The following is a 25069-nucleotide window of genomic DNA, read 5'->3' as shown; positions in this document are numbered from 1 at the left end:
GCGCACGTCCGAGATATGTCTCGCGGAACGAAAAGCAGAAAAATGACAGAGAGCACATCATGTAATCTTTCCATGGCCTGCACGCTTTCCAAATTGTCATTTCGTAAGGAGTTTTTATACGTTTGGCGAATTGAGTGCATACTAAGAACAAATTAAGACTCAAAAACAACAAAAGAAAAACGTTGTTACAAATAAAAACATATCTATTGACGTATTGATTGCAGATTATTGCAAATCCACATGTATCTGCAAGAAATATTACTCGTAATAGAAATATTAGTCGATCTTCTGTGTCACGCATACTCAAGAAAAATAAGTTCCATCCGTATCGTATATTAGTAAGTACTTCAAGAACTTTCGCAGAATGATTTTAACATGGGGATCCAATTCTGTTCATGAGCTCAAAATAAATTACAAGAAAATCCTAATTTTTTCGATTTATGTTGTGGTCAGAGCAATATTTAAGAGTGATAAAATCATTAACAGGCACAATTTGCATTATTGGAGCGAAGTCAACCCATACTGGAGAATTGTGGCTCATCAACACCGTAGAAAATCAATGTTTGGAGAAATTATTGATACTCTTAATTGGACTGTTTCTTTTTTACTAGTCTCCAATAATCGAGAGATTTATTTATTTTTTTAGAAATGATTTTTCAAATTTAGTGGAAGATATTTCGCTTAAAGATAGATGTGGCTTCAATTAGATGGTATACTACTTAAGTATAAATACGAGACGAGAGTTCAACAAAATGTTCCCAGACAAATGGATTAGTAGAGGTGATTCTGTATTATTCTTTGTGAAATTATCCAATTTAACACGTTTGGATTATTATTTTTGAGGAAAAATGAAGAAACTATATTTTCAATGTCTACTACTTCGGAAAATATGAGAGAAAGAAATTTTTCGCGAAATAATAATTCAAAAGTTAGAAGAAGTTCAAGCAAACTTTCTAAGACTACAGACATATCTAGATCAACATGGCGAACATTTTGAATATTTATTGCAATAATAAAAAATTTGTTTCAAACTTTCAATCTGATTTATTTTGATTTATATCCCGACAATAATTGAATTTTCGAAAAGATACTCTATGCAAAATTATTCAGTTTATTGAGCACGATCGATAGAACAAATAAAAAGTATCCTTTCTCATTAAAAAAAATTCTTTATTAGTAGTGAAAACTGAGGACATTTAAGATTGCTCAAAGTCATCAAAGTATATCTCCCTACTTTCTATAATTTTAATAATAAATGTCTTCCCCGTATCTCTAATCGTTTTGGAGAAAAACGAACTTTTTATCAGATTCATTTTGTATATAATTATAATTGTATAATTATTGGTTTTTTTTATTGCCGTTAAGTCTGTAAAATGAATATTATCCTCTATTGTCTTTTGTCAATATATAACAATCGAATAAATTTTAATATTATATTTAGTATTATTTAATATTACAAGGAAACAAATCATATATTGCAAAGATCATTTAATTAAAAATTTTATGTAATAAAGACGAACATGAACATTTTGCAAATTACAAGACAACTTTATTATTATTATTATTTAAATTTTTCATAAATTTACAATTTATGTTATTTAAATTATTATACAATATCGAATTCGATTCATAATTTTAAATTCCACTAATTTGTAACTAACATTTTATTATATTATTTATGTAAGATAAGGAAGAATCTCCGGATTCAATTGAAAGATAAGAATATAAATAATTTTAATTGCAATATTCCTTATCTTTAATCGTCGTTATCTAAATATTAAGTATAAAGAATCTACGAGAAGTTTATTTTCGGTGAAGATTTTAAATTAATTAGAAAAAATTGAATTAAATTATAAAGTTACGATCTTGAATAGCTTTTGGAGAAGGTAAAAATAGAAGAATTATAAAACCGAAATACGCCGTGAAGACGTGAATGAAAATAAAATTTGTTTAACGAAATCATTTCACCGTTAGTACTTTTCCTCCTTCTTATTTGCATCGTAAATTAGATTGCAGATGCACAAATAGACTCACAGTCAGTAAACTTTTCCTTAAGAAAATTATGTATTTACAAAAGCTCGAAATGTACAAAAGCAGAAGTGAAAGTAATTAAAAGGAAAGACACATTTAAAAAAAATGAGTGCATTTATTTCGTTAACATGCAATGTTGCTCGTTTAACGAGCAAAACCGATTACTACAAGAATAAGGATAATTGCTGGAGAACTTTCTGAGCCAATGAAAAAAAATCCAGCTTTCGCGACGATTGCGGGAAGAAAATTGGACGTTAAAGATGTAAGGCCGTATTAGTCGACGGAAATAATTAAAGGAGTAGGATGAATTTCCTTAATCCTTGTACGACACTCTAAAGCCGAATTAAATTAAATAAAAAAGAAAAAGAAAGCATCGTATATTTGGTTTATGTTTGAAATGCACGATACTAATTCTATATTGATAATTTTTATTGAAAAGACTGAAAATTTTACTTTCTGAAGCAACAATTTATATTTCGATCATTTTTGAAGAAGAAAAATTTAGATGCAACTGACTAGGAGATTCTATCTTTAAACATCAAAGTTTTAATATGACATGGATAGAGATTTATTGTCGAAAAGAAACTCTTTCATAAGTTTAGAGATCATGACCTGAATAGAAGAGTTTAAAATAGACAGAAATGGAAAATATAACATATGATGTATTTATATTCTTGTAAATATTTTACACACGAACGTACGATGTATTCGCTTCCATCGCTATAAATTCATGTTTTCAGCACACAAGCAGAGAATTATATATGACGCTGCATATCGAGATTTTCGTTTCAATGTCTCGTTACAAATCGTTTTGCAGTTCTTACAAACGTCATACAATGATAATAAATCACACCATGAAAGAGGTGTGAAAAGAATTTAGACAATATAATGTGCAAACAGATATATCCACGATGTATAATCAATTTATTCTGATCGATTTAAATAAAATATTGAAATGTGTCAATATTGTCTTTTCTCTCGAAGAAATGATAATTTTAAAATATTCTTTCAATATTTGTCTTTGATGTCTTCAACCCTTATGTTATTTTATTGTAACCAGTTATATAATATTTATAATTTATCTGTGTTATTATATTTCAGTTTTGGAGAAAAGTATTGTGTATTTTAAAATTACTTATTTAAAATTACTTATTTATTGTGGCAATATTAAACATAAATTAATTTAAAGCTAATCACAAATTGCTTATTTCAAGTTCTCTAGAAGAAATGTAGTTATTATTATATATTTTGTTATGGAATTATGTTATCTCCAAAAATTACCCCTATTTTGATTGGTATCATTTGTCTCTTGCATCATTTTTCTTTGGAAGAAGTATTTGATTTCAACTTGTCTATCACTGAAAACCGATGTATTTAGAACACAACACATATGAAATTTGAAAAATTTCACTTTGTGTCATTTTTTATGATGTATTAAGAATAATATAGTGAATTTGATTGGACACATTAGTGCACTGATGCATATTAAAGTTGTACACTGATTTAATCTGAATCTCATAAAAAATAAAATATAGATATTTCGAATTATAAAATACGTATTTTACTTAATTGCGCAATAAAATATAATCGACTTTACAGTTTAATTTGGTTTTATTAATATTAATTAGGTGCACATTTTTATATCAATTTACGTACGACTTTTATATGCACTGGTACGCACCGAGGACGTCTAATCGAATTTACTAACTAATAGTAGAAAAATATTCATGTACTACTGTTATTGAAAAATTTATTAAAAATAAAATAAATGTTATTTTATGTTTTAGCGAGGTATCAATCGCGAGCCACTCGAGTAGTTCAACTTTCGCGCCCAAGATGAATTTACATAGGATCTTGTCATGGATGTGGTGCTTCCTAATTACAAGTGAATGTTATAATGCAAAGAAAAGAGGCGAGGATGGTTCAAAGTTGATACGTATTGATGGTGATATCATCCTCGGCGGCATCTTTCCAATGCACGAACAGGTAAAAGCTTTTTTAATTTTACTATATAAAATTCGACGTATCAATGATTGCGTTAGTTACAGGTTTCCTTGATAATTTCACAGAATAAACGATTTTGTTGAAGTATCCAAAAATTTAAGTATATAGATCTAGAAATAATTTTGTTAGTTCGTCAAAATAATTACATAGGAAATTGAATGATAAGCAATAATAAAAAAGTTTTAACATTCTAGCAATCAGTTCGAGCATTCTACATAATTATTATGATAACAATTCAAATAAATATTTTTGAATCTATATCTAGCTAAATTTGTAAATATTTTAATAAAACCATTTTTTTCATAATTTAAAATTGAATTTTCTTTAGTGAAAGTTTTTTACTTGGTTGATCACATTTTTAAATTTTTTACATTTGTTTGTTTGAAGATTCTCAAGCAAACGCTTATACATTTTTATTTTTAAAAAATTTGACGTTTCCATATTGTATATATTATACATTAAATAATATATTATACATAAAATAAATGATATGCATAAGTATTTATAAACGCAATAAATTTACTATGTAATTAGTAAGAAATGAATATTTTGGTAATTGGATAATAAGAAATAGAACTTTTATTAAAATAAATTTAGAGCAGAATAGAAAATAAAAGTTTATTATCTATTTGCGTAATTTACACTTATAAGATTTTTTTTCTATATTAAATTAATATTTATTAATTACAGTTTTCGAGAAACTTTTCTTTATTTACAAAAGTTAATTTTGGCTTATAAAATATAATTTTTGATAAAAATATAAAATATTATTGTTGTATGCATACATCATATGATCTATATGTGTATATCGCGAATATAATTCGCGAATTATGTAATATGATTTTGTTTTTACGAGTGAAGTTGAATATATTATCTTTCGTGTGTAAAGATTAAATTGATACGCACGCGCGAGTTTCTTTTATATTGGATCTCGAAGCGGGCAATGTGTATACATCTCGACTTGCTAGTTGTTGCACTTGTATCCGCGGAAATGTATTTTTACTTTATTCTGTACTTTTTCGTTTCAAATTGTCTTGCAGTTATCGTGCTCTCGTTTTTCGAGTTTGTTCACTTGAAAATAATAAATATTTTGAATAAGAATGTAATATCCATCGCCAGTAGCAAACAAATGAACATATATTTCCGTTTATTTCCTTTTATTGCTGATTCCATTAATACTAACGACGAAAGCTTTTAATAATTGTATCGGAAAAATGAAATTTGAAGATTCTCGAACAAACAAACGTTACATTTTAATTTTTTAAAAGTTTCCTATATTGTATATATTATATATTAAAGTAATTGATATACATATAAGTATTCATAAACGCAATATTTACTGTGCAAAAAGTAAGAAATAAAATTCTTCTTTATATCATTATATAATTTTTAAAAACCTTAGAAAAATTCGTGTTCCTAATTAAAATTATATTTTTCTGTCCATCAAAATTTACGCATTATAGCAAAATATGAAGCCTTTATCTTTAAAAAGAAACATTTTTAGAAATGAAAAAGAAAACAAAAAATAAACAAAATAATAATTATATGATTGAATCATATAACCTCGTGTTATTTTGAATTTTATTTATTCAGATGACACAAACGAATTGGGTCACGTATATCATTTTGCTATCTTGCGAAAAATAATTTATTACCATGCCATATGGAAAATAAGTCAACTTTTAGAATTATTAAGTATGTGTTACGTAACATGTAAAAGTTTGACGTAACAAATCTTGATTCTCGTTTGACGTCATATCATATATATGTATATATGTATATATAGTATATATATATATATATATGCGTATGTATGTGTGTGCACACACACACACACAGTTCAAATAGAATATAGGGTAACACCGTAGCTTCATTTGAGAGAATTGCAGATACGTGTAAATCGAAGTATATATGTGTGCGTCTTATCGCAAAATATTCCATTAAGAAAAAACATAGAAGAAAGGAAGAGAGAAAATAAATAAGTGTACATTTGCGAAAATTGCAAAAGTTTAGCTTTAATATTCGCTAAAATTTCGCTAAAAAACAGATTTTTCGGAATTTCTCTCTTTCCAATGAAAATTACATACAATATTGTGAAGTGTATAGCGCGCTGCATCTATCAAAAAGAAATGTGTAATATTTATTTTAAATAAAAATAACAAGGCAAATAGAAAGTATAGTCACACTGCAGTCGTATGTTACATGATTTTTACAGTACGCTACATTGTGGTGAAAAAAAATCAAAATTTTTTTTAATATTATATTTTTAATGTTATCTCGTTTGTATTGTAAAAATAAATAGTAATTAATATTAAAAATAAATAATAAGTGCATTATCAAAAAAAACACAATGTATAACAGGTATCTTATTATAATTTATAAAAGAAATAATATTATGTATAGAATATAAGAATATATAATAGAATAGAAGTATTCTTAATATAATATTGTAATTAAAGTTAACATAATTAAAAATTACCTTATTAAAACTGAACTATATATGCATGTTATAATTGTTATTTAATATAAATTTCGGAATTTATTAATCGAAATTGTTGAAAGAGAAAAGGAAGCAACTATTATTTTTAATATAAACATGCACATTTTTAGAAAATTTTGTTTTGCAAAAATACTTTCATTTATTTTTCCTCAATCTTAACTTTTTCCTTTCATATTCTTTTCGAATACGCGGCTAGGTTTGATTATTGCACAAAGTGCGAAGTAAACATGCTTGTAAAACGTTACCTTTCAGTTATAGGTGGAATAATATCAAAAACTTTGAGCTGATTTATTGTAGTCGCGCAACTTAGTTCGTGCAAAATAACCGTCGTTCACCGAACTTCCTCGCTAACGGATAACTTTCATTCTCGCCAGTTGTTCTTGTCGCTCGATATAGTAAGTGCCTGTAACGAGCGACCTGGACTCATGGATGATTAGTTTTTTGGGATAAATTTTCAGTGAAGCAATATTGTGCACACACAACTTTTCTGATAACGACATTAATATTGCTTTTCTTCATAAATAACAATGAGCAAAAATTAATTATGAAAAAGAAAGAGTCTTTTCATTTTTAAAATTATCATTCTATTACAATTTCAGTATAATATATAAGTGTTTCATTCTAAATATATAATATTCTATTTTATTCATGTAAAGAAATCTTGAATACTAATTATTTATTAATTATCAATTATTTTAATTTTATTATATAATATAAAAACTTTGCAAATGTTATAAAGTGTATTTCTGGAAAATAAATAATTAAAAAATTAAAAAATTATACACATTAATTTTGTGTAATAGAATTTATACAATTTATATTATTATTGCTATTATATGTTTATATATTCAATCAAGATTCTTTATTTTAAACTTAATTATTTATACGTTTTAATAGTATTAAAAGGTAAATATGCCGAATAAGAGGAGCTCCGATGACCTTAATGTATGTCAAAGTCATGATCCTAAATAACTTCTACCAGGTTTTAATTGTCATTTGTTATTCGTTAAAAAGTTAACAAAAAAATTCATCAATAAAATCTAAAGATACAACTGCGCTTCATGAAACAAATTCTTTGCTTTAACAAAATATTTTTTTATATAATTTCTTATATAATTTTTGTGTTTTTAGAACAGATAACTTAGCGAGAAAGCAATTTCGCGAGATGGGAGGAACTCGCTTCGCGTGGAAATGCATCCCTAAGCAGGGGGGGAGGTAGGGTGACAATCGTTTTGTGTAAAAGTCGTGCGTCTCTAAATAGGGGGCAGATGGGATGGAAGTCGCTTCGCGTGGAAAGTATACTTGTAAAATATACTTTAAAGTCGAGAATTTTTGTTTTATATAGTAGAAAAGAGATATTTCAAATTTCTTTTATTAATAACTTTTGTTAATAACTTTTTAATGAACGACGAACGACGAACGACAACTAAAATCTAAGTAGAGGTCAAGACAACATATGTCAAGGTCAAGATCATCGGAGCTGCCTCTCTTATTTGGCATATTAATCGTATATGTATCACGTATTGCATCAACATTGGTCTGTATGTCAGGTTATTTTATAAATATATTTTTTCTAGTACACAGATATTATATTTATAAAATTAATATCTCTCTCTCTCAATTGATTACATTTTATAAATGTAATGCCTACTACAGAAGATATTACGTTTATAAAATATAATCAATCGATTTTACAAATATAATACCTACTAGAAAAGATATTACGTTTATAACCTGATATACTGACCAATATGTTGATGCAACGACACGCGGTACATAAATAATGTGTGTGTGTGTGTGTGTGTGTACACACACACACACACGTATACATATATATTCGTTATTCCCTTATATTCACATATTCCGACTTTCAACAAACAAATTTCGGATTGTTAAAATTAAAAGCTTTATTCCGGGAAAGCTTTGTAACTTCGGAAACGAATGGTCAGCGGTCCCAGCTGATTTCACAAACATTAAAATCAGTGGCGGGATTGTGTTGTTGCCAGAATTTACGAGCGTGTTTGGCTGGACTGTGTATTTTTCGGTTTGACGAGATCTCTCCTACAGCCATAGCGACATGCGAATTTACTATACTACGCCGTATCCACAACTTTCCTCATACTCCTTGAATTCGACGTCAACACCGTCGAGCAATGCATTCGACCGTGATGCTCGAGAATACGAGGAGTTGAAGTCTGTCATTTGATCTTTCGGTCCCATGACGCCAAGTCGTGCTCAAACACGTGCCTTGTAGCTGGACATTGTACAAATGAATGACTCTGGGGAAATGTAGGACAATAATCCATCGAAATTGAACATCTATCTTATTCTTTTCATCTATATTATTACTTTTTCAAAACTACATTATTTCGATCAAAAATCATTTGCATTGACGTATTCAAATTGTCTACGTTTGCAATATTTGAACGTAATATGTAAAATATATAGTGAAAACATTAAATTAAATTAAAAAAAGAGAAAGAGATGATAAAATTTAAAGGCATAATGTTTTGTCAAAATATTAGATATGTACTACACGATTCATTACATGATATTATATTATTACTTTATCGTATAAACACAAAGTGGGGAACTCTAAAAAGATAAATAATATCTAAAAAGTATACAAGTAAAAAAATAAATAAATAGATATATAATATCTAAAAGGTATATACTATTATACTAGAGAATAAAATAAATTGGATAGCATGTATACATTTATTTGTTTGACTGTTTCCAGGTCGCAAGTTCCATTGGCCAATCACCATGCGGAGCCGTGAAAGAAGAGAAGGGTATACAACGATTGGAAGCCATGTTATACATCCTGGACCAAATTAACGCTGATACAGAACTCCTGCCGAACACGACATTGGGTGCTCTCATTCTCGATTCTTGCAGTAGCGACACTTATGCTTTAGATCAAAGCATGGAGTTTGTTAGATCATACATGAATCAAGTAAGTCATCATTTCTTCAGCATAATAGTATTTAATTTGCTAAGTTTCGCAAAATTTTTTGCAAAATTTGTAAGCATCTGAAAGCGCTAATGATAAATGTTCTTTAAGTCGCTAATATCTTCAGCAGTTTATAAGAAAAAAAACTTCGTATTTTGTACAAAAATTATATTTGAAATATCATGTATTTTATCAAATCAAGATAATTCGTTTGTGATGAAAAAAGACGATAATATAATTTTTTTTTAAATTTAACGATCAATATTCGTTTTCCGATTATTCTCATGCACGATAGTACAGTCTATTGCGTGCACTCTGTCACTGCTTATTTCGTTAAATTACACGGAAATTACGTTATTTCACGTCGGTTTTGAGATAAAAGATTCAATGTTCAATCTATTTGACATAAAACAGACTGTGCGGTTATACAAGAGAAAAATTTATGACTCGGCGATCTTGCGAGAATACGGATAGAAATTTGATCGAGAGGAACGCTTAAGACGCATGATCGCACATTACTTTCTTCTTTCCTTGCTTTCTTCTGTCTTCTAGACATTTGTTCTCTTTATAGACTCAATAACAAGCTTTATCGTGTCCAAGCTCAATCTCCTATATGTTTTTGAATTAGGAACGCTTTCTGTTCTCAAGATGTAGTAGGAAATTTATGGAGATTCGAAAAAAGATTTCAAAAGTCGTTTCTCTTTATTGATAGTCATTACAAATGTGTTTGTGTATCATAAAGTTTTATTTTGCTATTTATTAATTAATTTTAATCTCTTCTTCTATGAATATAAAATATCTTATACGTCTCAGTATATTTTAATAAAATTAAGACACATAAATGAAATATAGTTTAATAAGATTTTAATTTAAAACATATTTAGCAAGATATATAATGTTGAAAACATTATAAAGAATTGTAGTATACTTTATGCCACAATTTTAGTTAATTTTAGTTAAAATTATTAGGTCGAAAAAGATTGAAGAAGCTGTAAGAGATGAAAGCAAGACTGGTAATTTTGAGCTTTCAGCCTCGGGGTAGTTATCTTTTCAAAATTTTCGTGCTTCATATGTCGACACTACATAGACCCGACGTATATCATGTTTAGTTTTTTTAACAAAATAAGTATCACGAAAACAGATGAGATCCGCGTACCTTCGTTTTGAGAGTTTCTAAACTTCCAACAGTAATGACGGGCCGCTTTAGTTGGTTATCCATGCCGAAGTGGCGGCAAGAGACGATTGGATAACATCTTCCGCAAAGCTGATTAAATGCAACAACTCCCAGTGTTCTCGCCACTTCGCTCAATGAACGACCAACGTCAAAACTTGTTTTGAGAATGGGAATTCAAGTGTAATTCTTATATCCGTGAATTTCCATTTTATATTTTAGAAATATTACGTGCAATAATATAGCTTAAAATTGTAATAATATAACTTAAAATTGAATTATTTTTTGTATTGAAATTTTCTGTAAAATATTTTTACATTATCCTTTCTTCAATTAATTTTATTTATTATGTTTTTATAAATTACTAAATTTTAATTTAATCAAATATAAATTTATTTAATAAATTTTATATTAAATCAAAAATGCTATTTAAAACTGCAATTAATTAATGCATAATTATCGTATAATTATCGTTCTTTTTATTCCATAAAGTAAATATATCAGTTTTATGTTCTATAAATTATAATTCTATAAATTGCAACATATCTTATTCATAATTTTATAATGTATGAAATTTATACACATTATAATAATGTGTTACAAGTTACAACCTATATTAATATGTGCGTGCGTGTATAGACAGAGAGATAGGATAAAATATATAGTGATTGATTACTTAAGTGCTGAAATTTTATATAATCACTGTAATCACTATTAAAATTATTTGAAATTTGATGCAAAGCGAACGTTAAGTAGGGTTCAAAAAATATGCCAAAAAACTTTGAATAAAATGTTTTTCATTTTTTCTAATAGTAGAAACTTTTATTCAGAAAATGATTGACCATACATTTTACAGTTATTGAACAGAAAAATATGACAGTGATTGATTATTAGGTGATTTATGAAAACCATCAAAATGAAGAAAAAAATTCAGAAAAGGAGAAATTTAATGAAATTCCAAGTATAGAACAGGGACTCATTGTTATTTTGATGTTCAGTGATTTATCTTTTCTAAATTTAAGCGTTGATTTAGGTACGTCATATTCGTGCCGCTTCATTTAATTCCCTTTACGAACGGCACCTACAATACTGTTAAGTGCCTCTTGAGTGTATTTCATACGACTTACTTTAGACATTTTGATGAAAAATTAAACTTACAATATTATAACATCTCAAAATAGTAATTTTATTTAGGAGGAATAATTATCTAATGAATAATATGTAAATGATTACAATGGTCAATAACTGTAAAAAATGAACTTTCTCAATTACAATTATTGACCATCCTTTTATTTTCGTTATTATTACATGAATTAAAAAAATAAATATGTAGGAAATATTCATAATCTTATATTAGCGATATATGATGAACAAAAGTTATATCATTAATTGTTCCATAAAAATATAATTTACTTTTTGAATACGTACGCTTAACTGAACTGTTAAGTATTTCTTAATTATGTATATAGTTTATCTTTTAGTTTAATTTACGGATTGGAAAATAAAAAGCAAATTGTAAATTGAATATTTTATTCAATTTATACATATATAAAGTTAGTAAAGATCAATTATTACTATGTTGTGAAATTAGCTGTTAATTTGACTTAAGTTTTAATATGTAGACAAATTCATAGCAAATGATGAATCACTGTATCGTGATCAATGTGTAGGGTAAAGTATATCCTATATAGTAAAATTTGCCAAATAAATGAAGCTATCTATTTGATATTCTATGAAATATTTCGACTATAGTATCTTGAAATATTTCAAAAATGATGCTGTCAACAATTTAATTAAAGGTTACATGAAAAATATAATACTATGTCACATACTTATTTTCAAAATTTATTCTTATTTAATTATGAACGGTGTTTTTGTCTTCTGATTTGTCTTCTTGTTTTTCTTTTTTTTGTGAATTAATTGTCCTTCATAAGGTTTTTATGCTTTAATATAAAATCGATTTTATATATTTTTATATAAATTTAAAAAAAAGATATATGTTAGTATTATTAAATATAGCTATGTTAGTGAAAGAGATATAATAATAAAATTGCTATTTTTATTAAATTTTTAAAAATTCTTTTATTTTTAAGAACTAATAACGTAAAATTATTTACGTTATTAATATATACTTATTTTAATATAACATCGAAACGTTTGTAGCATGAGAAAGAGAGAATGTCATACTGCGAATTGAATTTACTTACAAATCAATTTTTATGTAAATAATTGTGATGTTAGATAAAATTAATTATCATTGGTTTTGCAGAACATAAAAGAATTGAAACAGTAATATTATTTCTATAATTAATAGACTCACAAACAAATGTTTTATATACTAGATGAAAAATTTGAAAACTTTACTTGAGATAGTTATTTATAACTTGTAAGTAATAAGAAAACTAGTGAAGACACTTATTTGTATTTCAAGATAATCTCGATATTCACTCATTATGTCATCATGATGCTGAGTGTATGGTAAATGCACAATAAATATGTATCGATAGAAATTATACATCTATACGATGAATCCAAATCTCTACGCTGTGTCCCCGTTGCGAATATTACAAAGTACAATGGCGCCGGGTCTTGTGAACTGAAGTGGTAATATCCGTAAATATTTATCGCTCAGTCGCGCCAAATGAGATCGGGTCGCTTACGTTCGAGAGACACGATTCTACCCGCAAATCTATGCACCAATTCTTGCACTTGCGATTATATCAATGCCGATGACAGATGAAAACAAGGTAAATATTTATTAACGTAGCAGAGGTACAAGCGGCTTTTTGTGTACGTGGCTATTCGAAGTTGGAGCCACTCAAGCTGAGGTCGCGCGCTGAAGAGGAGACACGATCGATCGATCGATTAGTTTTTCTCCCTTTATTCAACGTGAGTCAGCCGTTACATGGTCCGTATTGTTACACAGACACTATAAACGAATACGTTTTTTCTTTACATGGGATAAGATCACCTCAAGTGATATACGCTTAATATATAAATACTGCTATCAAAATAATATGCTAAATATAGAATACACACGATTCGTAGCGAAGAAATGTGAGATATCGGAAAATTTTTATTTTAAGTATGGTATCTAATAATAATTAATAATTTATATAGTTGTATGTATTGAATATATGACTGTGTACAATTAGCGTGCGCACCACAATGCACATGAGAGAAGTCACCATACTCGGCCACAAGCAATAAAACTGAGAACGTATTGAATATATACAGATAAAATTTACAGTGTACTGCAACTTAACAATAAAAAATAAAACTAACCATGTTAAATATTATTATAAATTAAAAATATGTAAACATAAATTATATTTATAATATAAATCATTATTTTGAATATAATAATTTCTTAAATCTCAAAATGCATTTAATAACATCAACGTACATTTATAAAGAATCGATGTTTCCATTGTTCATATATATTGAAGTTTTTAAAAGATTATTTCATAATATTTTATACAAAGCATTTCTATAATTAATTGTTTTTTAGGATGATAAAGGACTTGAAAATGAGGTAGAAAATATGAGGGGGAACTGTCTTTTATGATTTTTAATCATGTAATAATTAATGAGAAAGAAGAGTTTCATATTACTTTCTATAATAAATTTCTTTTTTCAAAAATCTCGCATATTTTGCATCTTTTTGTAGTGATTTTCGCGAAATAAATTACCCACAAAAGTCCTTTAAAAAGATTCTTGCCATTACATTCATTTATTTATCTATTTAATTTGTAGATATCTATATAATATATGTCCCAATAAGAGTGCATTATCATGAGAGAACCAGATTTTTTTAATATTCTGAAAATAATTTTATCGACAGAAAGTTTTGAAAGTAAATTTAATTTTGTTTGAGAATTGCTATAGTTTTAGACAATAGAATAATAACAATATTTCATGTTTGCTACAGAACTGTAAAACTGGAAAGATCAACGAATTAATTAAACTCAGATTAAAAAACTTTCAGTTTTGCTGTTTGGACTGATTCAATTAATTTACGTTACGTAAGATAGTAATGTAAAATAATTCACGCATATTAATGCATATTATGTCTGTTCACAAGTTATAATGAAATTCTGTGCGCATTTAACTAAATTTTATGCTGATGTATCCACACGATTCAACTCATGCATATTGTGCAAGGCAACGTCGGATTAAGTTGTACTAATTTTTATCAGATATTTTTGCGTCAGACATCCGAATGAAATCACTGCAATCGACCTGATTCTGTCTCATGGACAATGGCCGTTGGTTCCTAAATCATATGCCCCGACGTCAGCGTCATGACGTAACTAAATAGGGTTTGCGGTTATAACTGGGTCGGTCATCGGTGAAGGAAATGAAAGGAAATAGATTAAATTATTATGTCAAGTATGTGGACAAGACTGATAGGACGGTGAGGATGCACGTGTGTGGATTATTTATCGAGTTTTTGTTAATCGCCAGTGATTTTACGCTCTCATGAAAAATTTTGGTAGCGTGATATATAATACTTCAAGTAAGCGTAACAAAATATAATTTGAAAAGCGACAGAAAATCGAGTGAGAGGTTATTGAATTGATTGAAACGTTATAAATTGCTATTGATCTTATCGAACTTTTTTATATATATATTTTTTAATATTGATTAAAAAATTATGAATGAATAATGCGTGCATTATGCTTGATAAGTCACTTAAAAAAGCTATTTTAAAATTCAATCAAGAATTCCGAATTAATTAAAGAAGAGACATAAAAAAGATTATAAGTAAATAAAAATAAAAGTCTCATAAATGATATTTCTCTCCTTTTAAAGTTTTTAGCCTTAGCGTGGGATCTCTTTACAAAATTTTTTTGAACATATGACATGGACAATATGACATGTCTTTTTATAACAAGTCTTCGACTTTATAATCAAGTGTCACAGTGACATATTTAATAATTTATTGGGAATAACTATTATATGATATTAGTTTTCAATGGCAATAATTTTCCTATGGCAAATTTTATTCATATATCAATACGAGACTCGTTGGAAAACAAATAGAGTAAATCGAATGTAATGCCAGCATTCCCGGCACGGCAGTTGTGAGAAATTGCAGTTGGGAAGTGCAGCGAGAACAAATGCATGATAATGCAAGCACGCACATATGTATCCTCAGCATCCTTCTCGAGAAATTGAATTGATTTTAATTAAAGTCATATAGCTTATTTTTTTATAAAAAGTAAAAATTTTAAAAGCTAAAATAGTTTTTAATTTGTAAAAACTCGGTTGTCTATTTCAGTTATAACAATTTGTCAAACGTGCTTTGTATTCTTGAATAAATTTTAAGATAAGTTATTTAAGATAAATGAGTGCAGTGATTGCTTCTATTACTTTGACAATTTAATGAAATAAATAACTCAATAATGATTTTTATACATGAAATTAAAAAAAAAGTTATTTGCTGTAATTATATACACACGTATACAATTTACACACATACAAAGTTATTGTATTTTCTAGAAAAATTTTTATTACTTTAAATAGCATGAGAGTATTATTTGTCACAGTTGAAAAATTTTCAAAAATAAAAGATAATATTTGAAAATCCGAAATTATAAAAGTTTTACGAATGAATCGAAACTACAGGAACAAAGAAATGATAAGCGAAGAAATGATAAGCGTCCATTAAAGAAGCTTTGTGATGAACAGAATCCATAGTTTACAGAATATCAAAATTCGAGAATATTTAACAATCTTAAAGTTCACGAATATAAAACGTATAATGCTTAGTAAGTATATGTATGTATATGTTTGAAAAATGTGAGGAATTTTTTGATTTAAAAATATGAAAATGTTTATCTGTTTGTCTGTCTTCTTCTCTTTCTTTAGAAATTAAAATATTTAAATTACATTAATAATATATAAGCATAACAATGCATAAATATAAATTATTCTATATTATCATATAAGCATTTATAAAACACATTCTATTTTAATTATTTTGTGGTGCCAATTATTCTTCATACATTGCAATAAAATATTGGTATTGATTGCACGTAATCCTTTCATCAAACATTATTCTACGATCATCATCATGCTTTGTTGGCCCTTTCATCCCAGTAGAATTTAACTCAATCATGGCAATAACTACGTGTCAACATGCAAAATGAAAGGCAAAGTTGTGAAGGGAGTCTCGCAGGTGCGTTGTAGTGTTCATTAATTTACATGCGGAGGACAGTGGCTTCCGGGAAGAAGCACAAGTTTATCAACCGTCTGTGAATACCGTATCGAAATCTGCTCGCAAATATTAGATAGTTTCTGCAATATCGCCTTTCACATATAGCTAACGTTGGGGGGCAGTTTACAGTGTATTATCATGAAAATTCAAGATGAATATAGTAAATATTTACAATTCTTCTGTATGATATGAAATATGATAAACTCTGATATAGTAATTGATCAAGTAATTATGAGACATCATTATTCTTATTCTAAATTCATTGTTATTTTTTACAAACATATACCTATAATCTATATATAATGTTTGTATATTTGTAATAGTATAAAATATTAGATTATAGAGAAATTTTGCAACTAGATTCTTAGGTAATCTGTAATGTTGACTTAGGTAACTTTTTGTTGAAATATCTAAGATCGGAAATATATATATTTAAATTTGAGACTAGTGCATTGTTTACATATCACATTCAAATTGAGATAAGAGAAAATTGTCAAATAACTGTCATTATTTAGCGATTTTGAAGCGAGTTCAAAAATTATAATTTAAGAATTAAATTATTTATTATTTGTAAAAGTGACGATTTTTGTGGCGATCGCAAGAACGTTGCGCGGTCTGCCAAAGATCCGAATTCAAATTCACTCAGAATGCACAGTGCATTAGATTTTCTTTGATCGTCATCTCTTGGAAGGCAATCGAGCTTTATATTTATCTTTGATTGAGAATCTCTTCTAACAAATCGCGCGTTCGGAACTCTTAAAAACTGTAATTCTCATATATGTACATATAATATACATATACAGAAGAGGTCTCTGACAAGAGATAACAAATTTGAAAGATAAAAGTATAATTAACACAATAGCATAACATTTTATTGAAATTGTTACAAAATAAATTCTCTTATTATAATCTATTTACCATTTATTCGCTATCTAGATAGAATCTTCAAAAAATTTTTTACATCTGAAAATGAATTCAAAATTGATGACAGATGACTAAATTCTTTTTGAACTCTCTGTGCTATCTAGATATTAAGCTTTATAGCACAAAGCTTTTTCTGTCATAATCTAAAAATTGTAGTCCCTTCATCTTGTGATATCTCATTTAATATTATCATATTTCATATAATAAATATTTCGAGATTAAGATTTATTAATAACAAAGTTTGTTAAAAATTACGATGGAGTTACGATGACGGCACTCTGTACGTTTACTCGTCAACAGAACGATATTGTAGCCAATGGAGCGTTGATGACGATATCGTTTGACTCGATGACGATCGCATCATATCCGATTAGGTGAAATCGTTGGAATGGTTTTGCCATTTATTTCGAAATCGCCGCTTTATCTCCATGTTGACCTCAATCTATTATTCGTATCAGTTTACAATACTGTTCACTTTCCGACTCGGTCAGTTGGTCGAACAATAATTAAACAAAAATCTAACGACAATTCCATCGAGCGTTCGCACGAATTCTATCGTCGAACATGATGTACCACTCAAAAGTGAGACATTAATGAAGCAGCCATGGAAGTCTGCTAATTGAATATATGTATGAATAAAAAAGAGGATGTCTGAGGTAGACGCGCGTTATATATTCGTAAGGCTAAGAAAATGGAGAAGATAAAAACTCGCATCTTATGCCGCGTCACGATCAATCGCGGTGATGGATAAGACTACACTGAAAAAAAAGATTGGTTGCTGCAACCATTTAGATAATAAAATATGGCATAGCAATTTTATATGATTGCAGCAACCAGTTTTTGGTTGTAGCAGCAAATTTTTAGTTGCGTTAGCCTATCCAATGTCAATATATGATTTCAATAGACAACTAAAAATTTGCCATATTTTACTATCTAAATTGTTGCAGCAATCTTTTTTTTCAGTGTAATTATTTTACGACTCAATGTGTTAGCTTTTACTTTTTACGCTTTTGTAGACTTGTGCCGTTAAGGTAAAATTTTGTTTTTAATAGTGTTTTTAATGTGCTAACTTATATTGTGTGTGTGTGTGTGTGTGTGTGTGTGTTATAAATAAATTATTTTATAATAAATAAACGATTTCCAAAAAACATTGACAAATATTATTTTATGGTTTTTTTATATAGTCCATTATTTTATAACAATTTTTGTACATTGAGCTCAATTAAATTTAAAATTAAAAACATTATAGCAATTAAATAAAATAAAAATGAGGAAACGAATTTAAGATTTATTAAAAATAAATAAATAATATAAAAAAAGGGCTAGAATCAAGCTGGATATTTTGTGCTAATGACAATATTTAATAAACGTTTCGATCGATTCTCAATGTTTTTCAGACAATTTGAATTAATACTGGTAACGAATAATGTAACATAAATTATACTCACATTTTAAAATTTAAATAACGCAATAATACTCGCATGTTAAAAAATTAACTGAAGTAGGAAGATGCAATCTGACCTAATTCTTGGAAGCAATCTCATCAACCATAATTGTAGGTGTTTGTTAATCACATTTAGTGCTGTCATGTGTGTCTTTAATAAAACGATTTCCAACAAGTCGGCTGATATGAAGAAATTACGTGTAATTAAAATATAAAATTACTTTATGCCTTTTGTAATAACTATAGTCTATTATTTTACATCAATACGATAAAAGATTATAGAGTACAATCATATGTACATATTCTAATAAACTGAAACAAAAGATTTTGCAACCGAGAGACTTTAAGAGGTAATATTCTCTGAGAGATATATCGTATATATTTAATCTTGATTGTTTATAAAAAAATCATTAGCACAAAATAGCTTGGTTCATACTCCTTTTATATTATTTATTTATTATTAAATTATTTGAACCTTTTTTCTACTTATTAAAAACTTTTAACAACTTTTAATTAGATCGATAAATTTGACAGCATTTAATTAGTAATTATAGATTTTAATATTACATTGCATTAATGTTGTAGATCAACATTTTACCACGGGCTATATTTCAATAATAAAAGCGATATATTATGTTATATAATATTATTATCAAATTTGTAGTTAATTTATCAAATTTAAAGCAACATTTTAATACAAAATGTTATCTCCTTCAGACCCAGCATACATTGTAATGTACAAATTTGAAGACCGTTAAAATTCGTTAAAATTATTTAATTCTTTCGACATTTGAGATTTGATGTATATAATATTGTAGATATATATTGGAAAAAAAATCAAAATTTGGAAATAATTAATTGTTTAATATGAATTATTTATTTAAGTACGCATGAACGGAATTTAAAAACTTTTTTTAACATTTTAATAAAATTAGATCCGAAGAGAAAATTATACAAAATGACAAAAGTAATTTACGACTAGGTATCTGTGGTATAAATAAATCTTGATAATTAATATCTTTTGGAAATAAGAATTGAGCGATTTTTGTAAAAATCGAATAATTTGTTAAAATTTTCTGAAAAATTTGATGTCTAGAAATATATTTTTAATTATTAATTAATATATATATGTGGTAATGTGAGATTTAATAATTATTTTATTGTATATTGTATTATGCTCTTTAGAATCAAGATATTTCAGAATATTCTACTAATGGAATTATATGTATAATATTTTAATGACAGATTTTACAAAAATAATCAATATATATTCATTTCATGCTCTTTTTCCAATATAAAAATGTTACGAAATATTCAAAAATCGTTAAATTTTGGCTAGTGAAAATTTAAAATATTCGAATGTAGTAGACAAAAGTGTGCTATTTTGAGAAACATTAAATTGAAGCGATTTTCATATGAGTTAAGGTAAAAAAAACCTACTTAATGGCTTGCCAGAGTACACCGGTATCATGTAACGTCTTGTAATTACAGTCTGTCTGCTTTTCTTGTGCGGATATCGATTTCCGATAATGCGCTCTTTTCTTCGTCAAAGTATTCCGAAGTTTTAAAAGCAATGTATAGAAAGTATTTTTACTTGAGTGTTACTTTTCGCAAATAAACGCAGCGGACTTTATTCGACATATTTCACAGAATAATGAAGAATTCGAACAATAGTTCTGCCTCATTAAAATATATTTATGATCATTATTAGCAAGTTGAGTAGCAGATATAGAAATTCATTATTTGAACTTTATTTTATGATAATGTATAATAAATAATATTTCAGTAAATATTACTATATTATCAAATAGAGGAGAAAGTAATATAGCATTCATTTATACTTTATACAATAATTTAATTAATAAATAATCAATATTTAAAACTTAACAATTACATTCATCAAAGTGTTGTTTAATCATTTGTAGGCTTAAAGTTATATTTATTGCTTGAAATATTATTTATAAAAATGTAGCAACATTGCATAATGATTCGAAAAGAAATAGAGATGGTATTATGGTCTTCCATAAAAATAGATTTAAAAAATTAGTTTTGTTAAAAAAATATTAACAAAAAAGAATAATATTGCAAAATAATATTACACATAATAACTTTTTCTGCACATGTAGACTTCAGTATTAAAAATATCTATGGTACACGCGTAATATGAACTATAGATTAATAGTAAAGCTACAATCGATTTATGGAATAATTACTTTGATATGAAAAAGAGAGACACATCAACAATCAGCATGCATAGGAGATCACATTGCAATGCAACAAAATGCTGTTTAACTTTGTATAATTTGAAATGTATGTTTCTAAATACTTGAAAATAAAAATGCATTACAAATGTTGGCTATTATGTATTATAGCACATTAACATCACATATAGTGTAACGGTAAGTTATTTAACGAATAATTTTGTAAATAACTACTAGAATTTGTCATTTAATAGAGATATCAAGAAGAACTATTGTACCTATACTAATCATAATATAATGTTTCCCTCTAATGTTTAATAATTTTGCACAATTTAATATTCAATGAATTAAGATTTTTGAACTTCTTTATATATCACGAAAGATTATATACAATTTTTTGAGATTTTTTTAAAATTAAAAGTGAAACGAAAACGTGAAAGTGCTTATTTAAATAACGTTAACCTCATTATTTAAATAATGGATACATATGTACTCTCTAAATTTCTTAGAGTGAAATCTCATTCCAAAAGAATGAAAATACTACATTGAAAGAAAATATTGACTGCTGCAGCAAATTAAATGTGGTATAGTATTTTTAATTGATTGCAGCAGCCAATTTTGGTTGCGTTAATTTACTCGTAATGTTGTAGTATAGGATTTCGATAGACTAACACAACCAAAAATTGGCTGCTGCAATCAATTAAAAATGTTATGCCATATTTAACCAATCTTTTTTTTCAGTGTGATCATATTCAGTCAATCTTTTCTTTCAGTATTTTTACTCTTTTGGAGTGAGATTTCATTTCAAGAAATTTAGAGATATTTTCATTGTTTTTTACTTATTTTTATTCTCTATTTTTTCTGTATTTGTAATAATGCATAATATAACATTAATTCAACGAATATTTAAGGAGGAAAATTACATAGATTGTGCATTTTAATGATAATGATAACAAGATAGTAGAATAAATATGTGAGCGCGTTTGTTTGAATCGAAATCAAGCGAAATTAAGTTTGTAAAGTCCTACTGTTGTCATTGTATTCTCTTGTTGTCTATATGAAAGAACTTAAGTTTTGTCGATATTTGATTTAACTATCTAGTTTCGCTGACGGCTGTTCTCGTGCGCGAGTTTTATGACGCTACCTTATGCGCGAGTTTTATGATGCTACCTTATGCGTGTTGCACAAAATGCAATTTCAGGAACTTTTCGACTTTCTCGTCGGGTTTGTACAGCACCAAGCGTAAAGGAGTAAAAACTGTCGCGAAACAAAATCACTGGCTAAACGAGAAATTGAGAATTTAGCGTTATGGATTTAAGAATAGAAAGAAAGTAGATGTCCTAAGCTACACAGATTCAAGAACGCGAGAGTTTTAGAAGTATGTTATGTTAATGCGGTAAACATACTAAAATTTATGAATAGAAAAATTATTGTTTAAACATTCAAATAATAGTGTTTAGACAAATAGATAAAACAGTTATGTAAACATCCAAATGAAAAACAAATAGTTTTAGCAGCGTGCTAATAAAAAAAATATATAATTTGTAAAAATATATAATTAATAATAATTAATAATTTTGCTAAAAGGATTAATTCTGAATTGTTCAAAGAATCAAAATTAAATTTTATGCGTTCTGCATCTCACATGTTACTTGTTTCATATCTAATCTCTCTTTTTATAGAGCAGTAACTTGGATTAAATTGTGTGTGGATTACGTTACTTCGGTTAGATTACTTCGAAGAAAATTATTTATTAGTAAGAGCAAAGTTTCACTAGCTTCCCTTATTAGTTCCAAGTTATCTTGCATCGCATCAAGTTTAACCAACGTTGCAAGAATTATAACGAGGAATTTGTTTGCTTATTGTGATGTATAGTAAATATAGTATCTCATACAGATCATAAGAAAAAAAGAAAAAATTTAAAATCTAAAAAAAGAAAATTTGCGATTAGTTTGTATAACTAATAATTATAGTCTTCAAATGCATAATTGTTAAATTATTTTATGTGTACGCGTTACAACTCTCTCTTATGTTATGCAATATATAATATTAAATAAATCTTTCTGTTGTAATACTTAAAATAACTTATAACTTCGTAAAAATATCAAATAAACTAAAGAAGTTCTTTTAAATAACAAAGGTAGGAAAGTTTACTAATAGAGCTGAAAATCAGCGTGTAAACTTAATATATTCAAAGAACTTTATCAACCTAGAACAACTTCGACGTTCTCAATAACGACATTGATCACCGTGAAAAGTTGTGAGAAAGCCACTTTGATGACGAAAACTTTGGATAAGAAAAAGATTGACGTGTACGTTCGTGAAAAGAGAACGGTGGCCGATGAAACTCTAACGGAACGTCACTATCGATCATCGTAATCTTCCTCTACTCACTTCACTTCCTTATCATCCTCTAATCATCTTAAGTGCCGAAAATTACCACCCAGTAATATGACCGAACGATTAATATACTCCTATCTAATTTCAAAGAAACATAAGATTAGATACAAAGAGATTTGTATCTAGAGAGACACAACAAGATTGTGTCAAGCAAGAATTATTCATGTTTTAAATAGGTAAATGTTATTTAATTCGAAACGATTGTTTAAAACTTAATTTAAAATTAATTATAGACATATGTAAATGATTCATAAAAAAAATTAATTAATAAAAAAGAATTATTAATTTAAATTATTGTTATAATAACAGCTCTACTGATTTTATGCCGGAATTTTTTAATTATAATGTTCAATATTTGCAAATGAATAAAACAAATTTGTTAGATTTGCATTGTCAAATATCGTACTTTTTATAATTATATTATCTTTTGTATATACATTTCAATAAATATAAAAGCTTTTTCTCATTGCTATTAACGTACATAGAAAAAAATGTTCTTTTGCAATTTGTTTTTGCATTTTTGCAGATGAAGTAGAACGAGAAATAGAATTGTATACATGAATTGTATACAGGAAATAATATGGATTTAATTGTTCAAACATTTTTGTTCGAAAATAATATAACAATCACCCATACGAATACATATTCACAGATATATATTTTTTAGAATTAAAAAAATGTTATATAGGATGTTCGTTAAGTAATGATAAAATAAAAATGCATAAAAATAGAACAGACTAAATTAAGTTGAAAAGTTCTTTATTTTACAATTTTCAATAGTTAACAAGATATTAATTACTAAAAATCGCTGAATATTGATTTTCAATAATTTTTTATTCAAGTTTACAGAAGTTTATTCAAATTACTACCAAGTTTACAGAAAAACAACAAGAGACAACAATTATTTATTTTCTTTTTATAAGATCTCTAAGAATTTTTTCAAAATTTTTTATCAACTTTTTAATACTACATTTTTTTATATTGATAACTATTTTTATCAATATGAGAAAATGTAATACTAAAAAATTCTAACAAAATTCTCAAAGCTCTATGAAAAGAAAACAAATCTATGAAAAAAAAAACAATTTTTGTCACTGTTTTTCTATAAAGTTGATAATGAGTATCGTATAACTTCGTATAATGTATGTCTATAACGAAGTTATTACGCATATGACATGGACAATATGACATGTCTTTTTATAACAAGTCTTCGACTTT

The 25069-nt window shown here is 27.1% G+C and overlaps 1 protein-coding gene across 1 annotated transcript in view; it reads left to right on the top strand.

Moving 5' to 3' along the window:
- The first annotated feature begins 3867 nt into the window (after positions 1-3867).
- LOC105626603 (metabotropic glutamate receptor 8-like) overlaps positions 3868-25069 on the top strand; it is a 91261-nt gene continuing 70059 nt past the window's right edge. Inside the window, exons 1-2 of the mRNA XM_012207897.1 lie at positions 3868-4017; positions 9276-9491. Coding sequence (XP_012063287.1) covers positions 3868-4017; positions 9276-9491 — 366 coding nt within the window. The remainder of the gene's footprint in view (positions 4018-9275; positions 9492-25069) is intronic.

This window comes from Atta cephalotes (genome assembly GCF_000143395.1).
Source record: "Atta cephalotes unplaced genomic scaffold scaffold00005, whole genome shotgun sequence".
Classification (NCBI taxonomy): Eukaryota; Metazoa; Arthropoda; class Insecta; order Hymenoptera; family Formicidae; genus Atta; species Atta cephalotes.
This window is presented reverse-complemented; position numbering and strand designations above follow the sequence as displayed.